Source organism: Patiria miniata, unplaced genomic scaffold (genome assembly GCF_015706575.1).
Source record: "Patiria miniata isolate m_02_andy unplaced genomic scaffold, ASM1570657v1 HiC_scaffold_30, whole genome shotgun sequence".
NCBI lineage: Eukaryota > Metazoa > Echinodermata > Asteroidea > Valvatida > Asterinidae > Patiria > Patiria miniata.
In genome coordinates this window covers 2,278,324-2,298,396 of record NW_024037070.1, presented here as the reverse complement: position 1 = coordinate 2,298,396, position 20,073 = coordinate 2,278,324, and the positions used below count along the sequence as shown (strand labels likewise).

Genomic DNA, 20,073 nt, shown 5'->3' with positions numbered 1-20,073 from the left:
CTGTCCGGTGTGTCCTCCCGATCCCATGTAGTTAGTTATCATCCTGGTCGCCGTCTTCTTTGTGTTGGGGTCCAGCCTAACAGTCTTCTGGGAATGCGAAACCACTCCATCCTAAAAGGTCCCCACCATGTTAGCTGCTTTTTCGCTAGCAATGTTGTGAGACTGCTGGTTGTTTGGTTCTTTCCCTGACCTCTATTTTTGTGATGCTGTCCTCCCACATGATGCCATGAATGCGTCGCAGACATCTCTGGTCAAAAGAGTCCAGTCTTCTCTCTTGACCAATTGTAAAAGGCCAGGTCATAGCACCATATAAAAGTGTGGATATCACACAAAAGTTGTAGAAGCATGTCTTCTGCTGAAGGGAGCTATTCTTCTGTTTCCAGAAAGATCTTCGATCTCCTTGCGGGATCCAGTGTAAACGCAGTGTGTGGCCCAAGAGGTGGAAGCTAATTAGACTTGATGGATCAGACTTCATGCTAACAGATCAGTGTGGGATGGATACTAATGGGGAGTGATTGTTCTGCCTTTGTGGGAGAAAGCACACACAGCAGAGCTGTCAGTGGACTGTTTTAAGTATGGGTTGTGATTCAGAACCAGATGGTAATGCTTGTTGTGTGAAGTCTTAAAGATTGACTCCCAGTGTGCCGGAAGGAGCAATCTAATCATTCACACATATTTTTATGACCATTTAAATGTGGATTGCATAAATTTAGGTGGAATAAATGCGAAGAAAATTTCAAATACATTACCATGAGTAACTGTAACTTTCAGACTCTCCAACAGAGGTTGAGAGATATCTTGGTGCATGTACCTAGAGTAAACATAATAAAACCAATGAAAATGAACTTGAAAAACACTCCTCTTCTTCTCCCCAGCAACAGCAGTATTTAGCTGTACATGTTGAACAATGGTAAGAATAATTTCATGAGGTGACAGATGGAATGTTCCTCCATTCCACGAGGCAAAAATGGAACATTCCATCTGTCACTGAATTAAATTATTCTATCCATTACACGAATGTGAAACAATCATTATTTGTTTTATACAACACCTAAATCCTTAACACCTGATTGGTCAGAGCTGCAAAAAGTGTGACCGTGCACTGAAACTTCCATTTACTGTGGACTACATGTAGAACTTCTATTTTTGGGGGGGTCCGCTCATAAGTCCGACGCCTCATAGGTCCGACGCCTCATAAGTCCGACAAAATCGCATCCCCTAACCAAATAAAGGCCCATAAGTCCGATGCCTCATAGGTCTGACGCCTTATAAATCCGACGCCTCATAGGTCCGACGCCTCATAGCTCCGATGCCTCGTAAGTCCGACAAATTAAATGCCTCGTTTTTCCGTTGTCGGACTTTTGAGGCGTCGGACTTATGAGGCGTCGGACCTATGAGGCGTCGGACCTATGAGGCGGAATAAATAAATGTTACGCCTCACAAGTCCGACGCCTCATAAGTCCGAAATTTCGGACTTATGAGGCGTCGGACCTATGAGGCGTCGGACTTATGATACGGCCCCTTTTTTTGCCATGCGGCCACGCCGTGTGTTGGAACGAATAATTCAATGACATATGATCAACAACCTACCAATCAGATGATGAGGGATTATTCAGGCGTTGTTAATAATGAACAATTTCCACTGCATCACAAAAGAAATCGCAGATTTCAGTAATGCAATAATAAATTCATTGCTCATCCCTGTACAAAAGCTTCTGAATCAATTTCCTTTTTTTAAGTACAGTCGACTCTCGTTAATACGAGGTCCTTGGGACTTCTGACAATACCTTGTATTATCCGACACCTCGTCATAAGCGACGAGCATTTTTCGCGCACTCGCCGACATGCATCATGGATCGTTTATGTAGCTATTAAATGCACAGTCCACATGCTCTTGTTGAAATTGTAATGAATTTGCCTTAAAACAGTTAAATCATGTTCTCCATGAAATTATGATGTATAAGAAATGAAGTCACATCAGTATGTAACATTAATAAATACCTTGGAGAGTTGATGGTTTCTGATTGGTCGAGACTCGATCACGTGGCCGGGCATTAACGGTGATATAAAGACCGGCTTCAAAGAACAAACGAATAAATGGCCCCTGAACCAGCATTGATCCAGCCCCATGGAAGGCAATGATTGGCCAAATTTACAACAGTCATATGGCAGATTGTAACAATACAGCACTGCACATGCGCTCAACCACCTTCGCATGAGACTGACGCGCGCATACGAAACACAGTTGCTATGGGTGCGCGCGCGTAAGGAAGTGTTGAAACGACATCGTACAGCGGCAGTGCACTATACTGAGGATGTTACGACGAAAGCGTAGATCTACGATTTATTTTCTGTAAATACTTCGCCCATCGACATATTTACCTTTCCTAAACCAAGCATCTTTGTAATTCTGGACACAAGGAATGTGTTTAAATGAAATTTCAGCTTCCTCCATAAGGTAAAAATATGAAAACATTGTTGTAATTTGTTTGGCTACGGCAGCAGAAGTCGTACGCGTACGCAATGAAGACGTTGCAATTGTCCAGCGCAGCCTGGGCCCGGCTGTGGTGTATATAACAACGCTTATTGAAGAGACAGGGTACCACGCATAAGCTAAAATATGGCCTATGAACATGAACATAATAAAAGTCTGGAAATATCGCCGGAAAAAAGTCACAAAATTGGAGCATTTTAACTGTTTATTTCGTTAAAAAGGTATTTATTAATAGGAATAACAATGTGAGGAGCCGGTCTTCACTGCGTGATCATGACCGGGTTTGGGGGTGACCGCTGTTAATGGACCGAGACTTGTATAGTAATTGAGAAGAACAAAGAAAAAACAATAAACTGACTTTCAACCCAACTACGGGGCACGCGGTATCGTCGCCACACACGTACCGTCACCACCCACGATGTCACCTACCTGTCATGATGGCGAAGGCACGCACCAAAGTACATTAACATTTTTAGTTGGTGACCAACAGAAGAGTTGCATTGAGTGTGCACTTAAAGATGGGGATACCAGCGATCTATTTTCAATTTGGACAGTAGAGGGCGTACGTTGGTCTGAGTTTAATTGTTAATGCCCTGGTTACGTTAACTAATTTTAGCGAGAAATGCGGTTGACTTTTGTTAAACAATAAATTAGGATTTAGAGTATGGGTGGGAGAATAATTCATTTTAAAAAAAAAATGGGGATTTAACATATCTCAAGTCAAGTGGGGCGACTTTCTTATATTTGAACTTTCCAAAAAAATTAATAACAGCGTATTTTAAATTCTTTTGGGGATACGTTTTGGGGGAGGGTATTTTGATACTTTTTAGGGATTTGTTGTTTTTTTAACTTATTTTTTTATTTTATTTTTTAACAAAAATTATCTGAAGTTTTGAGAGGGTACATGTATTTTAATATTTTTCGGACTTTTTTTTCTAAAATTGATTCATCCACTTTTGGTAAGTGCATCTTTTTTTTTTTGAGGGAGGGGTAGGATTTTATTTTTTTCCAGGGATTTTTTTTTTCAAGCACAGTAAACATGGTTGGCCTACCGCGATTGTGCGGCCCGCTCTTGCGTTCGGGCAGGACCGGACGCAAAAGACACCATTTACTTGAAGATTCCCCTCTGATGGCACGGGACAAACGCCCTTCTTCAGCCTTCTTCGTTTGGGCGGCACCATAAAGAAAACCCGTGATCGCGCAGGAATTGCAAACGCCTATTGTTTGCCTTGTTCATTTGGGCGAGCGGCATGAGAGCCATCGTAAAGAATCCCTCTAGGCTGATATAGCCCTGGAACCGCAAACGCCTATTGTCTGCTTTTAGCCCCCTCATGCAGCACGTGAAAACACAAACAATTGTGTGCTAGTGGTATAAAAATTGCAGCGCTGAAGTTGGCAAGCATCATCACGGTGCCAATTAAAACTGAATAGGTTCGTTGATTGACAAGTTGTTTTCCCAAATGCACGTGAAAATAGACATAGACGCAAAAATTGCTCATTTTAACCGTCATCTCGTATCACCCAAGCTCGTATTAAGCAATTTTTCCCCCATAGTAATAATATGCACACTTCGGTCGGGACTGACGAAATATGCTCGTCTTAACCGAAATCTCGTCTAAATCGTGCTCGTATAAACAAGAGTCGATTGTAAAACAATAAACTTCATGTGTCGTATTTTGAACGTGTTAAAGGAGATAGGCCATTATTATGGTGTGCATAACTCTGCTGATTTTAAACTTACAAGGACAGAGATAATACTAGGGCCTTCACACAACATCTTCAATACCCTGTTCTTATGTTGACCCCTTATGGCAACAGTGTTAATTCACTTTACCAAGAGTACTATGCAGATTACAACTTGCAAAACAAAATCACAATTGTCATAATAAAATGTAAGTGCCATTTTTGAACTTCAATTTCTGGGGTTCTGTTAGTGTGCTGCTTGAAGTACATGTATGTATGTGTATCAATTGGAAAACCTTACCATCTCAAAAATTCATCCAGTAAGTTGTTCAGTTTACTTTTAAGAACAGCATCTCTTTCTGTGGAAATTGTACCAAGCAGCGGGCCTAAATTACCCTTCTTTGCTTCAGACCAGCTGAATCGTCTCTCAAACAGATAGCATGTAAATCTGGGGACCAAAAAAAACACAAAGTTAAAAAATATAATAATAATAATGTGGGGAAATGGATTATGAATATACATGTAGTACCTTTAAACTGAGATCTAAACTGCTGCTTTAAGGCGAATTGTTTACAGCGCGCACATCACCTCGGGTGCGGTAGTCGCCTTCCGCCAAACAAGAACTAGTTCCGGATCATCCTATGTTTGTAACCCTTATTTCATGTATAATTCATCTTTTGGTGATAACCCTATGTGAATTGGGTTAAGACAACAATTTTGTTAGAAGACTTAGTTGAAATCAAGGGATAATGCAGATTTACTGGCATGGAAACGGCCCATAGATACATAAGTTGTTAAGTAATACGGCCTCTTTCGGCGTCCCTAGAATGGCGTGAGGAAAAGGGCTCACGGTGAGAGACAATTTTATTGAATTTCTGCTTATATTTAATGGTTTTCAACACTCCTTGTGTTTGAAGGATAGCATCATATTGAACTGATATCATAGGTGTGGTTTTGGAAGGGTGAAGCCCAGGGGTTAGTTCAGAAAACAGCTGTAATTCTGCGCTCATGTCAGCCGTCCATGCGATCTATTTGTAGCTGTCATCAGTGCGTAGCGTGTACATGTACATTTCTATACGTGGGCTCGCGTTGTGTGCGCGCGTCTGTACGTACAATTTACATGAACTTGTAAACAAGGGTTGTCATTTTCACCTAGTCTGTGTGGCCAGTGCGTATGGCCCTATAAATGTTTTACTGTTTTTAAGCATCAAACATTGTGTTTTGGGGCATTCGCGCAGCATTTGCATGTAGTTTACTGATTGTTTTATCAATTGAACTGCAAGATTATTCAAGCACTTATGGTATTTCATGTATTTGTTTAATTGTAATTCCTGTGATTGGATTGTTTCCTTAGACCGCTAGCTCAGAGACATTCCTCCATGATCACATACATGTAGTACAGCCAGGGTCCTGTTTTACTGAAGGCTCAAGCCTAGTGTTGGGTGAGCATCTCATGCTTATCTTAATTAAACAATTGAACAGAGAGACTTTGGACATTTATTCTGACAAGGTTTATAATTTATTCTTTATTATTTTACAATTGTGTGTGAAATCAAGACTTATAATTAAATAATTTCTTGTAATTAATATGCGTGTAATGAAACAATAAAGTTTATAAATGTCATTTCAGGGGTTTTCTTTTCGTAGTCAACAAACAATAAAACCGAGACAGCAAGTTACAACCAAGAGTTGGCGTGTTATATTTTTTGGACAAGGCCTACTGCTCCCTGACCCGGGATTCACATCCCACACCGTTGATTCAGCGCAAGCTGACAACACCAAGTTGTCCCCCATCATGGGATTTACTACAATAATTCCAATACAGTTTTCTGTCCAATTACAGTTATACCTAGAAATTGAAGGACGTACATGTACAATTACAAATGCTCTATTCACTATGTTTAAAACCTTCAAGTTTGACAATGTCAGTGAATTGTTTTGTACGCTTATTTTGAAAGTTTCCTTTCCACAAAAGTTTACATAAAATATAATTATACTGCACACTTCAACACTGTGCATACTTTAAAAATGTTCCATCTCTGCTTTTCACAAGGACAAATGTCACTGTACATGCAGACACATCTCATGAACAGTGACCCATACATGTACTGGCCAATTTAAAGTTGCATTCCAACCAAAATACATTGCACTCCATTCTTCCCTTTTACTTGGCAGTCTGAGACCCTCTGGGTAAAAAAAGGTTGCTTTGTTTTGGGCACAAACAGATCTGCTTTGCTAGCAAACTTGCTCCAGGTCAGTACATTATCGATACTGATTGCGGGGCAGGAACCAGCCTACACTGCGAGAACGGAAATATTGTTTGGCAGCCAATAACTCGAAATTGTCAAGTAATAATTCAGGAATTAAACATGGCCCAAGTTTTTCAATCGATGTCTTATTCAAAAGTAATCATTTTTGTATTGCTGGAAAACTAGCAATTTAGAAAAGAAATAGGCTTACATGTGTATATTTTTCGGGATGAAACTCACGGGAAATACATCGTTAAGCACGATTTCATGTTCAAGTAAACTACATGTAGAGTCACTGCATAATCTGGGAGTGAATTAACCCTAACCTCACCTGAAGCTACAAAATACTACTGCTAGTAAACTGTAGTATACTTCAGCATCTAAGCGGGCACATCTTTCATAGTATTTTCTAGCACTTGGTGCCTGCATATATACAATTTTTGTAGTACTTGTTGTATGTGGTACTTTACCACAGTTGTAACAAGTCACTGATTTTTGGGACTCGAGTCAAGTCGAGTCATTTTAAAGAAGTGACTCGAGTCGAGTCGAGTCGAGTCATTAGGTCAAGAAGGTTGAGTCAAGTGAAGTTGAGTCACAGTGTGTAGTCAAGTCGAGTGAAGTCAAATATTTACCCGGTAGTTTGAGTCAATTTGAGTCAATTTGAGTCAAGAATATATTCATATTACAAATAAAGACAAGAGAAAAGGTCATTTGTATCTTATAGGCCATCTGGTTTGGATTCAGGTCTACTTCTTTTTGCCAATCACTGACAACATCAAAACCAAATTACAAAAGTGCATGATCATTTAAAAATGGGCATGCATAGGAGGGCATAAATTAAGATGGCATTCGAATCCAAGAGCTTAATAAGACCAAACAAAACTAGACTTGCTTATGTTTGCGTGTATGTGACATGTAAAGTTTCAAGTGTAAGTTAAAACCTGGAAGGATCTGTAATCTTTTTATAATAAATGGAGGCATATAATTCTCATAGGGCTTTGAATTATGACGTCACATGTCACCTGATGACGTCATGATTTCGTGACATAATTTTCATCTATAAGACATCTCGGTTTAGGTATACAACAAGTTACAACCCAATTGGACGTATCTGCAGATATAGGCCTTAAGAAAAATTATGTGACATCAAATGACATACATGTATGATGACGTCATCAAGACGTCACGCCAACTTTCATCTTTAACACATCAGGGCTTACAGGGTGAGTTAAAAAAAGCGGAACCCAAACCCCATAAAATATATTTCATATTTAAAAAAACATGTAGCACCAAAATAACAATGACTGGAAAGCCAATTTCATATGCTACTTTTAGAGAAAAAAAATACTAAAATTGCTCAATCCGTTTCAAAGAATATCACCATTTAAACACAATGACCCTAAAACCTGTCACGTCCAACAAAGCAATTCATCGTGTGTTTTGACTGTGTGGAACAACAAAGAATATGACACAGAATACTTGTTTCAACAACTGTCACCAACTGTAGTACACAATATCTTTATTTACAACCCTGGTTAGGCAAACTATGTAATTTATAAAATCTAGTTTTATTAAAGGACGGGCCTTCAAAGGGATTCTGTTGAATATTTTTAACGCTTAAACTAATATTTTATTGCTGGTGATGTTTGAAGACAATTGCGACGACGATTCTTGAAATAGAAATCACCCTTCACTGAAAACTGATGAAATAAGCTTTAATTTGTGTTTCAAATACCTTGGAGAGTTGTGAGTATTTTTCCGATATTTGGATGTGGAAGCATTTACCACTTGGGTCTATGGCAGTTTATTTACTGGTTTGCAACCTTATGGTCAAATCCATGCATATCGATCTGTTGTTCCGCAGTGGTAAATACGAGTGAGGATTTAAGTGTTCACTTAAGTACACCCATTTTATAAGTACCGTAATCATGCTGTAACAATTGTAATGTTATCAAATATTTTTACCTTCCACCTTGAATTAGTAGATTTACAACATTTCCAATCTCTGGAGATAGATGTAAGAACAAAGAAATACATTTTTTAAACCAACCTTTCTAGATCAGACTGACAGGACAGCACTCCATCAGGGGTACATGCAGGAAAGGGATTCAATGGATCATCATCCCCCAAACTGTGAGCAGCTAAAGACAGCCACTGGTGTTCAATGTCATCTTCCCCAAATACATCATCTTTTGGACTTAAGGTTTTCTTCAGTTGATCCAGGGCATTAACTTCTTCAGCACAGGAAGTTGCTTGTCGAAGGATCTCAAGCACTTTCATCCTTCTATTTATTCAGCTTCTAAGCATCTCTGAAAAAAAAATGAAAATTTGTGAAAGATTTAAGGTCAGAGAGTCCTGAAACTTGGTGGGTATGAAAAGAATGTCCTTTGCTAAATAGGCCAACGTCCTAGGTAACATCTAAACAGGTGACATGCATTATTTGTTATACTTTTCCCCAAAGACACTGCATACATACGATATTTCTCTTCTGGACTTTGAAATAATTTGACTTTAGCCAATGTTTGCACAAATATCCTGTACATAGGAATGTACCCAAGAGAAGCTGTGTTGACATCATCATCATCATCATCGCCAACAGTCACATGAAATTAACTTAAAGATACAAATCTATAAATTAAAAATCCACTGGGGCTCGGCCACGGTACATGTATGGACAATATGTAGCTAATGATAAATGGGTAATTCCAGGTTTCTGACAAAAAGAAAGGGTACCGTCTTTGACAGAGCCAATTAACTATGACGTCAAATTCATGATTCTGTGAGAGGATCACTGAGCTCTTAAAAGCTGTCACAGGCATTACATGTTCACTAGAATTGCCTAAATTTAAAGCTACTTTTGGGTGATGTTCTTGATTTAAATAAAGTCATGATGATTTAATATTTTGTATGTAATTTGGATTTTGCAATATCGTACACACAGCAATATCCTACTGCACATCTCTTTCAGAACCATTTCCTTTGCAATTTATTTCTAGACACGACAATAATTTTCTTAAAACCTGGATTAAAATAGTTGCTGAACTTTGTCCAGTCCATGAATGATATATGAAACCAGAAGTGTTTACTATTTTGGTTGAAACAGAGGAGACCTTGGATACCAACACGTCAACAAATACGACTCTCTTTTCATTGCATTCATTTCGAGATATTTGGATCATGTCCCAAACCCCACAATACCATCAAGATTGTATGGTGGTGGAAGCATACCCGACCATGCTGGTAAACAATGTGTGCTACTTAATGCAAAGTACCTGCATTGACATGTGTTTACACTCCACAGTCATTTTGAGTGTGCTTCAGTGTGAGTATTGAGTAGACAAAAACAGACCTCCAAAAATTATCTGGAAAAACATGAGTTGTCATTATTTTATTATTCATCTATTCATCATTTGGTGTATAATAGGTCTGTACTTCAAACTGTATTAGTTCTATTTCAATATTGAATATATTATAAACCTTTTCGTATCTGGAAACAAATGTCGGTTTTGCTATTGTGAGTTTTTGATACATTTTTGCTTTGTCATTGTACTTCATTTGTTGGCCGGAAAAAAATAATCCTAGCATTCTTGTCCGCAAGAAGAATGGCAATATTCGTATGTGTATCGACTACAGGAAACTCAACAGCCGTACAATATGTGATCAGTATTGTATCTATAAGATTGAGGACATACTACATGCCATAAATGGAGCACAGTGGTTTTCCTGCTTGGATTTGAAGTCAGGCTACTACCAGATTGAAGTTGCCGATGAAGACAAACACGAGACGGCGTTCTGGTGCCCTCTCGGCTTCTATGAGTTCAACCGCATGCCCCAAGGTGTAACAAACGCTCCAGCTATTTCAATCGGACAGAAGTCTTTGTTTATCTTGATGACATTGTCGTTTTCGGCAAGACTGCAGAAGAACATGAAGAAAGACTTATCAAAGTTCTTGAGAGGCTCCGTCGGTTTTGTTTGAAACTTGGCCCAAAGAAGTGCAAGTTCTTCCAATCATCAGTGAAGTGTCTTGGGCACGTTGTCTCCGGTGATGCAGCCAAGACTTAGCCGGTTCCAACCACATCGAAGGAGCTTAAATCATTCCTTGGCTGGGCAGGCTACTATCGGAGGTTCGTTGAAGGATTTTCTTCCATTGCAAAGTCACTGAATGAGCTTACTGTTGGTTGCGACTTCACTAAGAAGAGGTTTAGCCAGAAGAAGACCAACCAAGCCAAACTTCGAAAACCCAACAAGCCATTTGGTGAACTGTGGTCTGAAGAGTGCCAATGGGCTCCGTGCGCCAATAAAGAGGGCGCCCTTTTACCTAGCAACGACATCCCATGGGCAGGACATTTAGCTGGTTGACGCGCACCGTTCCTTGTTTGTGAAGCACGTACACCAGAGGATTTGTACTATGTACACGCAGTGGTATGGCTGCGCATCGTGGCAAAATTGCAGTCAGGCAAGATAGCGTCGGTCGGTCACCCCCAACTGTACTTTCTTTGCCGGTGAGGGGGTACTTGTGAACGGAGCGGATAGTCCTTCCAAACCATTATCGAGAAACTTACTTTTGTCGACAACAAGAAACCATTTGTAATACACACAGATGCCAGTGGAACCCGGTTGGGAGCAGCCCTATATCAAGAAGATGATGGAGGACAATTCAGAGTGATTGCTTATGCAAGGCAAGGATTCTAGAGTGAATTGAACTACCCATAGTCCGTGGGACGAGAGGCCAAAAACGCTTTAGTTTTTGAGATAGGCGATCTGGTCTGCAAAATTTTTGAAAACTTCCCAGACATGTAGATTATGATGTAAATGTACCATATAAAAAACAAATTTTGTGCACCGATCCACAGTTTGTTTGGGAATGAGAAAATCTGGGATAAAAACTCCGAAAATTCTGCATGAGAAAAAAAGTAAGAAACAGCGCCCTCTACTGACAGTCAGAAACCTTTTCGCACGCAATGATTCGCTCGTACCCCCCGCCACAAACAGGATGAAACGCAATGAGTGCTTGCCAGATGATACTTCTTTCAAGTTTCATATTACATGCATATTCTAGATTTTTGTTATTATTAATATTATTCATCAGGATGCAAAACCCTTTTCATTACAGTTTGTCCAAATTCAAATGAAGTTTTAAGATTTTAAGATTACCTGATTTTTTTTGCTTCAAATGTCGGCTGATGACTGCAAATGGTGCCCGACTAAAGTTAGTGCAAATATATGGGAGTCCAGAGAGGCCACATAAAGCTTATTCTCGACCATAACCCAATCTAAAAACACGTTAAAATTGTGCAGCAGCATGATTCCAGTCAAACCAGTGAGTTTGGCGGTTTTGAGACATCATCTTTCATTGGAAAAAAAACTTTTTCATTTTGCCGACGCGCATGGCTACGGCGACGGGCGCGCATACCAGAAACCGGAGACTTTTTTTTTTTGGCCTGATGGGTCATTTTTTAAACAGACTCCCCCCCCCCCCCTTCAATAGCAGTGACACAGAATTTGAGTAAGGGATTATATACATGTATCAGATCAAAGCGTCTTATTACAAAACCACTCAAAAATGACATCTCAAGTTCTCATACATGTACTTAATTTAATTTTTGATTACAGTATTAAAAAAAAAATGACTCAAACAAATAAAGGTCTTAATAATATACCAAACGGTATTTGCATTTATTGCAAGACGGTCTTGCAATAATAGTGGTGTGGCATAGCCACAATATGTTTAAGTTTTGTGCAAATTGTGATAAAAGCATGAAACTTCGCATGTTGGTTCTTCATGCCATGCCCAAATTTTTCAGATATGGACAGTCAGTTGCCGTGTCACGCGTAGCTGCTCTATTTTCTCGTCCACACAACTGACAGCAACGCCAGGCCAGCGAATGATGGCCGTAAAAAGGGCTTCAGAAAATTCGCAATTTTCATGGCAAACCACAACCGATTCAAACAAACAAAGATGTTTTAGGTAGTTAAAGACCTTCTTCATACATCCATCAAGGTATTTTTTTTCTCAAAAAAAGGATTTCAATGCATTTTGAAGATATTATTTCACGGACAAATCGACTAAAAATTAGGTCATGAAATTTTCAGGTTTTTTTTCGAGAACGACGAAAGTCTCCCAAATGTTGAGGTAATCAAAGGAAAGAGTGAACCTTCATCTGCAAAAAAATCTCGCAAAAAGAGCGAGGAACCCAAACGCGGTGTGATCTTGTGACCCATACGCCCACTGATTGGTCGAGCTCCGGTATGGCCTGTTTAATATTCATAAGTCATTCATTGCACGTTAGCAACTGCTATTCACAATGTTTTCTATGGAACGCCAAATGTACCAATTTATGATGTGACTGGATAAACGTTATGCGATGATGTGGTCAACATATTATGCGGTGTTGTCAATCCATTAAGTGATGTTGTCAATCTATTATGTGGTGTCGACAATCCTTTATGTGACGTTGTCAGTTTATTATGTGATGTTGTCGATCCATTATGTGATGTAGTCAATCTATTATGTGATGTAGTCAATCCATTATGTGATGTACTGGTAGTCAATCCATTGTGATGTCGTCAATCCATTAAGTGATGCCGTCAATCTATTATGTGATGTAGTCAATCTATTATGTGATGTTGTCAATCTATTATGTGGTGTCGTCAATCCATTATGTGATGTTGTCAGTTTATTATGTGATGTTGTCGATCCATTATGTGATGTAGTCAATCTATTATGTGATGTAGTCAGTCTATTATGTGGTGTCGTCAATCCATTATGTGATGTAGTCAATCCATTATGTGATGTAGTCAGTCCATTATGTGATGTCGTCAATCTCTTATGTGATGTCGTCAATCCATTATGTGATGTCGTCAATCTATTATGCGATGTAGTCAATCCATTATGTGGTGTCGTCAAACTATTATGTGTTGTTGTCAGTCTATTATGTGATGTTGTCGATCCATTATGTGATGCCGTCAATCTATTATGTGATGTAAATTGAAATTCGTACGGCCATGCATTATTCGTGTACACTTCAGCAAACACAATGTGCCTCGTGCATTATCCCGCCCAAACACATTATTTCTCGATGTTCAGGTCCCGTATTGTCAAAATAAACACCAAATCTGTAATCTGTAGGGTTTATTTTATAAGTTGTAAACAGGACAAGTTTTAATAATAATAATAATAATAATACTGAACATTTATATAGCGCTCTAACTGTCATAGAAAGTACCACAGCGCTTTACACAAAAATTGACGAAAATCCCCCCAAAAAACACCAGAAAACAGAACAAGAAATAAACCACATTCAAAATACATGAGTAAGTAATAACAAATCAATTAAACAGATCAGTTAAACAGATGGGTTTTCAGGGATTTTTTTAATGTTGCTAGTGAGCTAGAGTGGCGGATGATATAGGGTAAATTGTTCCAGAGTTTAGGGGCAGCAGCGTGGAAGCTTTTCTCTCCAGTGGAAGTGCGAGTTTTTGGTACACGGAGTAATCTGGTGTCAGTAGATGATCGGAGGCTTCTGGTCGGCTTGTAAAGCTGAATGAGTTCGGTTAAGTATGAAGGTGCAGAGTCAGTGTTAAGACATTGGTAAACGAGGGTCAGAAGTTTGAAGTTGATTCGGTTGGGGATTGTCAGCCAGTGAAGATCGTGGAGGATAGGAGTGACGTTGTCATATTTTCCAGCCTGATAAATCAGTTTAGCAGCACGATTTTGGAGCCGTTGAAGGCGTTTGCAGTCAGTAGATGTTATACCGAACAGGAGTGAGTTTGCATAGTCCAGTCGAGATGTTACGAGGGCTCTAATGGCAGCATGACAAGATGGTTTGTCAATGTACATTCTGATCCGTGATAGGTTGCGCAGATTCATGTTTACAGATTGACAAATGGCACTGACTTGGTTGGACATCTGCATGGTTGGGTCGAATACCACTCCAAGATTTCTGATCTTTGAGGAAGCCTGGATGGTATCAGCGCCTACTTGGAGGGAAAGATCAGATAACGAATTGAGAATTCTGGTGTTGGCACAGACAAAGAATTCAGTTTTGGATTCGTTTAGTTGAAGCATGTTCCTTATCATCCAGTGCTTTATGTCCATAATGCATTGTGATAATGTAGACAGAGCTTGGTTGATTTCACTTGGATTGTTGGGATTGAATTGGATGTACAGTTGCGTGTCGTCAGCATAGAAGTGGTAACGGACATGCTGAAAACGCTGGATAACGGTAGCGAGAGGATGAGTAAATAGGGAAAACAGCTGAGGTCCGACAACAGAGCCTTGTGGTAGTCCAAACTCCAGTAGTTGTGGGTCAGATAGCTCACTAGCAACCTTTACTCTATTAGTGCGACCAACAAGGTAAGAATGGAACCACTGTTGAACATGATCTGTAATCCCAAATACATTGGATAATCTATCTAAGAGAGTAGCATAATCGATAGTATCGAAAGCCGCCGACAGATCCAGCAACACCACAAAGACGGCCTGTCGATCATCAAGGGCACGCAGTATGTCGCTCTTGATTCTCAACAGTGCCGTCTCCGTGCTGTGGCCAGACCTGTATGCGGACTGAAACTTCTGATCCATCAAATTTGTACACAGATGAGTATTAATACGACTAAGAGCAACTTTTTCAATTAGTTTAGATAGAAAAGCCACATTAGAAACGGGTCTATAGTTCTTGAGGTTATTCACATCCAGCCTAGGCTTCTTCAGAATTGGCGTAGCAATGGCTTCCTGAAGGATTGATGGGAAAGAACCTGTGGACAGTGTACTATTCACAATGGAAACCAGTGCAGAGAGGAGGGTGTTGGTGTTCTCTTTCACCATCCATGTGGGGAGAGGGTCCAGTCCACATGACTTGTTAGGTGATTTATTAACAAGTCCAAGGACCTCATCATCATCAGCTAGGGTGAAGTCGGAGAGTTCAGGTACGTGTGCCGGGGAATCATCATGGACCTCATCATCAGTTTCAGAGGTTTGGGTGAGCAGACACTCAATGTTAGATCTTATTTTCACAATTTTGTCCTTGAAGAAAGTGGAGAACCGGTTGCTCAGTGACTTCAAGGGTCGGCCAGATGGAAGAGAAGTGGCCCCTTTGTTTAACAATGAGTTGATTGTTTTAAACGCAGTTTTTGTGTTGGCGGATAAAAGCTGGGCCTTGAAGTATGTTGATTTTTCACGACGAATGAGCTTAGTTAATTCATGGACCTGATCCATGTATTTTTGTCGGTCATCAGGATGTTTAGTTTTGTGCCATCTTCTTTCAAGGTTTCTACGGTTGCGTCTGGCGAGGTGGATTTCCTTCGTGTACCATGGTTGGTGGGATTTGAACCTTCGCGTTCTTATTTTGATGGGACAATGAGCGTCCAGGACACTTAGGACCGCATTGTTGTAAAACACAACTTGGTCATTGGGACTACTGTCATATGGAAACGACTCGAGAGATCGTGCAAGATCATCAGTGAAAGTATCAGTGTCGATGGAACGGTAGTTTCTTGTTTTCAATTGCACCACCTGTTGGTTGGGTTTGGCGTGATTAATGACGCATTTAATCACATGGTGATCAGAGTATAGCTTTTTAAGATAAAAGATGATGATTTTAAAGATAGGATCCGACTTGGGACTTTTGACGAAATACGCGAACCTTCATTTTTAGTGAACACATGCATCTTAAATTAACCCTAAAAATAACTTTATTTCTCGATTTTAAGATCCCGTAATTTCAAAATGGACCCCAAATTCGTAATCTGTAGGGTTTATTTTACAACTTGCAGACTAGACAGGACTAGTTTTTTCAAATGACAGATGATGATTTTAAAGATAGGATCCGACTTCGGTCTACCTCTTGCCTTGACACGGTCGCCGCTAATGGCCCTGCATATCATTAGCTCATTTTTTATGAACGAAATAGCGCCCTCATGCACATGTCTGTGATAAATTTAAGAAAACGGACCCTCGCAAGTGACGTGACCACCATTATTCTGCGGCTTAAACCACAGTACAAGGTCTTGACATCCAAAATTAGGGTCAGTATGAGCATATTGTTTTAATTGCTCCATCATATGAGCATCGCGAGTCTTTTCTGTACTTTTTACATGTCTGTAAATAGAGGGTCCGACTAGGTCCGACAGGGTCTGACTTTCACCCAGACCCATTATGTGATGTCGTCAATCCATTATGTGATGTAGTCAAAGTATTATGTGATGTAGTCAATTTATTATGTGATGTCGTCAATCTATTTGGGAATCTTTCCATTCTTTCCACCTAGGCCTAATAATATGATTATGCACAATTGCAGAATACCCCGCCACTCGATCTATGCACCTCGTAGCCGGCTACAGAGTCACGGTTGATTGCCCTCAATAAACCTTCTCAGCACTACATCATGTATAGTCGGACTCCCTATTATCGCGGCATCCATATTATCGCGGCATGGGAAATTTCTCTTTTTGTGTTGTCAAAACTCCTTCAAGTGGCGATTTGTATCCAGTTCACCAGTCATCAAGGACTTTTTACCGAGTTGTATAAAAAGGACGATTAAAAAATGTTGTGTCTTTCGGGACTTTTAACAATTTTTAATAAATATAAACGTTTTCCAAAACTTGCAAATTTTCCCTCACCGTGTCTGCTAAAAGGTACCGTCTATATTTTAACATAAACCTTTAGTAGTGCTCTGTCCATAAAAGTTCCATTGTCTGGTTCCCATTCTTCAGCTGCAAATGTAAAATGAAGTCAAAGGACGATATTTGCACCGCGAAATCGTAAAAACTTTTACGGAACCAAAATATAAAGCACAGCGCATTAACAAAAATAAAACGGCACACCGTGTAAAGTGAATGGCACCCCAATCGCCAATCAGTAGACTTGCCTCAGTGATTTTTGTTCTCCTTTCCGGGGAAGGGCAGGGTCTTAAGAAATCATCCTGCAGACATAGTCTTTAATCAACTTGAACATTACAGGGAAAATATCAGACTTTATACAACACCTGAATAAATCCCCGTCATCTGATTGGTGGATCGTTGATCACATGTCATTGAATTATTCGTACCAACGCACGGCGCACGCGTGGCACGCAGCGCACAGTGCAATGGAAGTTCTATTGCACTGTGAATAGAACTTCCATTGCACTGTGTCACTGCTGCTGGTGGTTGCGCTGTTTTAAGATAAATTGGATATGATTGTTCTCAACCTGTTGAACAGTTTGCATTAATATAAATATGATGAACTTGTCGAACTTTTAAAACAGTTTTTAACCAGAATAATAAAAGTCAACCAATCAGATGACAAGGATTTATTCAGGTGTTATACGGTATAAAACAAATAATGAATTTTTCACGTTCGTGCAATGGAAAGAATAATTTCATTCGGTGACAAATGAAATGTTCCATTCCACTCGGCTTTGCCTCGTGGAATGGAACATTTTTTCGGTCACCTCATGAAATTATTCGTACCATTGCACTCACAAACATTCATTATTTGTATATTATTCAGGGGATGTTTTGGTCAAATATTAACTATGAATAAAAAAGTTGAGATCATTATAAAAAAAAAACACTTCCCGCATACCGCGATAATAGGGAGTCCACTTAGCTCCGGTCACACACTCCGAGCATGTTTATTTTCACAGGCATCGTACACGGAACAAACCATACCACCGTCGTATTTGTTTATATCAATTTGAAAAGGAAGAGCTATACTACACAAAAGACAGGACAATTCGAGGTTAGTGGGCAGTCTCTATTCCAAACGAGAAACGTGATAAGTACCGCGATAATACGGCGACCCATCCTACTATGCGTGCGTCATGTTTTTGTACATGGTGGAACTTAGTTAGTGTGGCCTGGCTTTATTTACGGAGGTAGTCCAGTAAATTGGCCACATTTATGCCATCATGATCTGATCATCATTATGGGGCTAATTCATTTGTTGCTTCGTTCTTGAAATTGTTTCTTTTCCAGTGATTCCAACCTCGAGTCGTAGCCAGAGAAGTTAGGGGTGTATTTTCGAGTGGCGGGGTATTCTGCAACTACTCCTATGATTAAAAAGTGGCGTCAAAATGGAACAACCAAGGGCATTTTTTTTAATAAGAAGAGAACTTACGTAAATGTATGTTTTTGAATCATCTGCAGTAGTCCTAGCACGTCACGCACACGACGCGTCGATGACAACACATAGAGCGGACGCACCGATCCATTTAGATCAAGTGCGCCCTCTATACAGTTGATCTTGAAAAAGCGCCAGCATAAAGCCAGTAACCTGTCAAAGACCTGTTTTGGTATTTGAACATTTTGTGACGAATGTATATCCTATTTTCAAAAACTTGGTGTCAAAATAACCGCAAGACATCAGAACAACTGTCAGAGAAACTTGGCAGAATCTAATAAATGCATTGCGACGATAGGAGCCAAAATGTACACGGAGGGGGGTTGCAGCCCCGCCCCCTCCGCGTTGTTCACGCCGCTCTTAAGTTAATTAGTCTGACCAAAAGGAACTCTTAAGTTATAGTTTCATGTTCCACAAGTGCCAAACCATTAATAAAAATGGTTAAATTTTCCCAATTTAAATTTTGTAGTACATTTGCACAGTTTCAATTCGATCTGCTAGTCGGCACTGTCATGCACGCTTTCATGTGCATGTACTTTTCAATGAGAAAAGTAAACATTCAGGCATACCCGTGCTGGGAAATGGACATTTCGTGTCGAAGTTACGGCTTATTTTCATAAACTTGGTGTCAAAATAACCGCAAGACATCAGAACACAAAGAAAATTGGCAGGATTTACCAAATGCCTTGCGACGATAGGAGCCAAAATGTGCATGGTGGGGGTGAGGCCCCGCCCCCTCCGCGCTTTTCCCGCCGCTCTTAAGGTAATTAATCTGAGCTAGAACTACTCTTAAGTTATATTTTTATATTCCATGAGTTTTAAGGCATCAACACAAACTGGTTTCATTTTCTCCTCTTCCGTTGCTTTGCAGCGGTATCAGCGAAAATGAAAAGGTGGGGTGACGGCCACGCCCACCTTCCTCGCTTTTCGGGCCGTTCTTAAGTTAATTAGTCTGATCTAACATCATTCTCAAGTTATATTTCCATAATCTACAAAATCCAAGCTATCAAATGATACTGGTTTCGCCTTTGTTCTCCAAATTTTGATTAAAAGTATAATTGGCCCCATTTGGCATGGCGCCAATGGGGCTTAGTCTGATCTAGCGAAACTTATGAATGGCCAATCTGTGATCAGGGTCGATGATACTATCCTTTAAGACAATCAGGGGATTTGCTGCTGAAATTTTGATTGAACACTATTCAGCTCTCCCTCACGCCATTACGGCTTTGCGCCACGCGCTCGCGTTACTTTTCATCAACCCCCCCCCCCACCCCCTCTCTTTTTTTAGTCTGGTTCCCAGACCAAAATATTCTGACTATTCCTGATGAGACTGGTTCCCAGACCACAAGATTCTGACTATTCCTGATGAATCTTAAGCAATTAGGCCAACCTCGTCCTCAGGGTGTCGAACAGTACGCGCCCATCACTACCTGCTATGGAAACGCGGTTGGAAATAAAGTAAGCACTGGGGACGAGGTTGCAATTAGGCAGCCTCCGTGGCTAAAAGTAAACATGACGACATTGATGGCCCTTTTTCAAAGCTC

General features: G+C 40.0%; 1 protein-coding gene across 6 annotated transcripts in view; it reads right to left on the bottom strand.

Moving 5' to 3' along the window:
- The window catches only part of LOC119739556, a 106,635-nt gene extending 88,017 nt beyond the window's left edge, over positions 1-18,618 (bottom strand). For 3 of the 6 annotated variants that reach the window (XM_038214539.1, XM_038214540.1, XM_038214541.1), the window contains exons 1-4: positions 18,527-18,618; positions 8,477-8,735; positions 4,479-4,625; positions 750-811 (exon numbers count right to left, since the gene is read on the bottom strand). In XM_038214539.1, coding sequence (XP_038070467.1) covers positions 750-811; positions 4,479-4,625; positions 8,477-8,706 — 439 coding nt within the window. In that variant the 5' untranslated portion in view covers positions 8,707-8,735; positions 18,527-18,618. The other 3 variants (XM_038214542.1, XM_038214543.1, XM_038214544.1) reach the window with 3 other exon arrangements.
- Between the last annotated feature and the right edge of the window lie 1,455 nt (positions 18,619-20,073).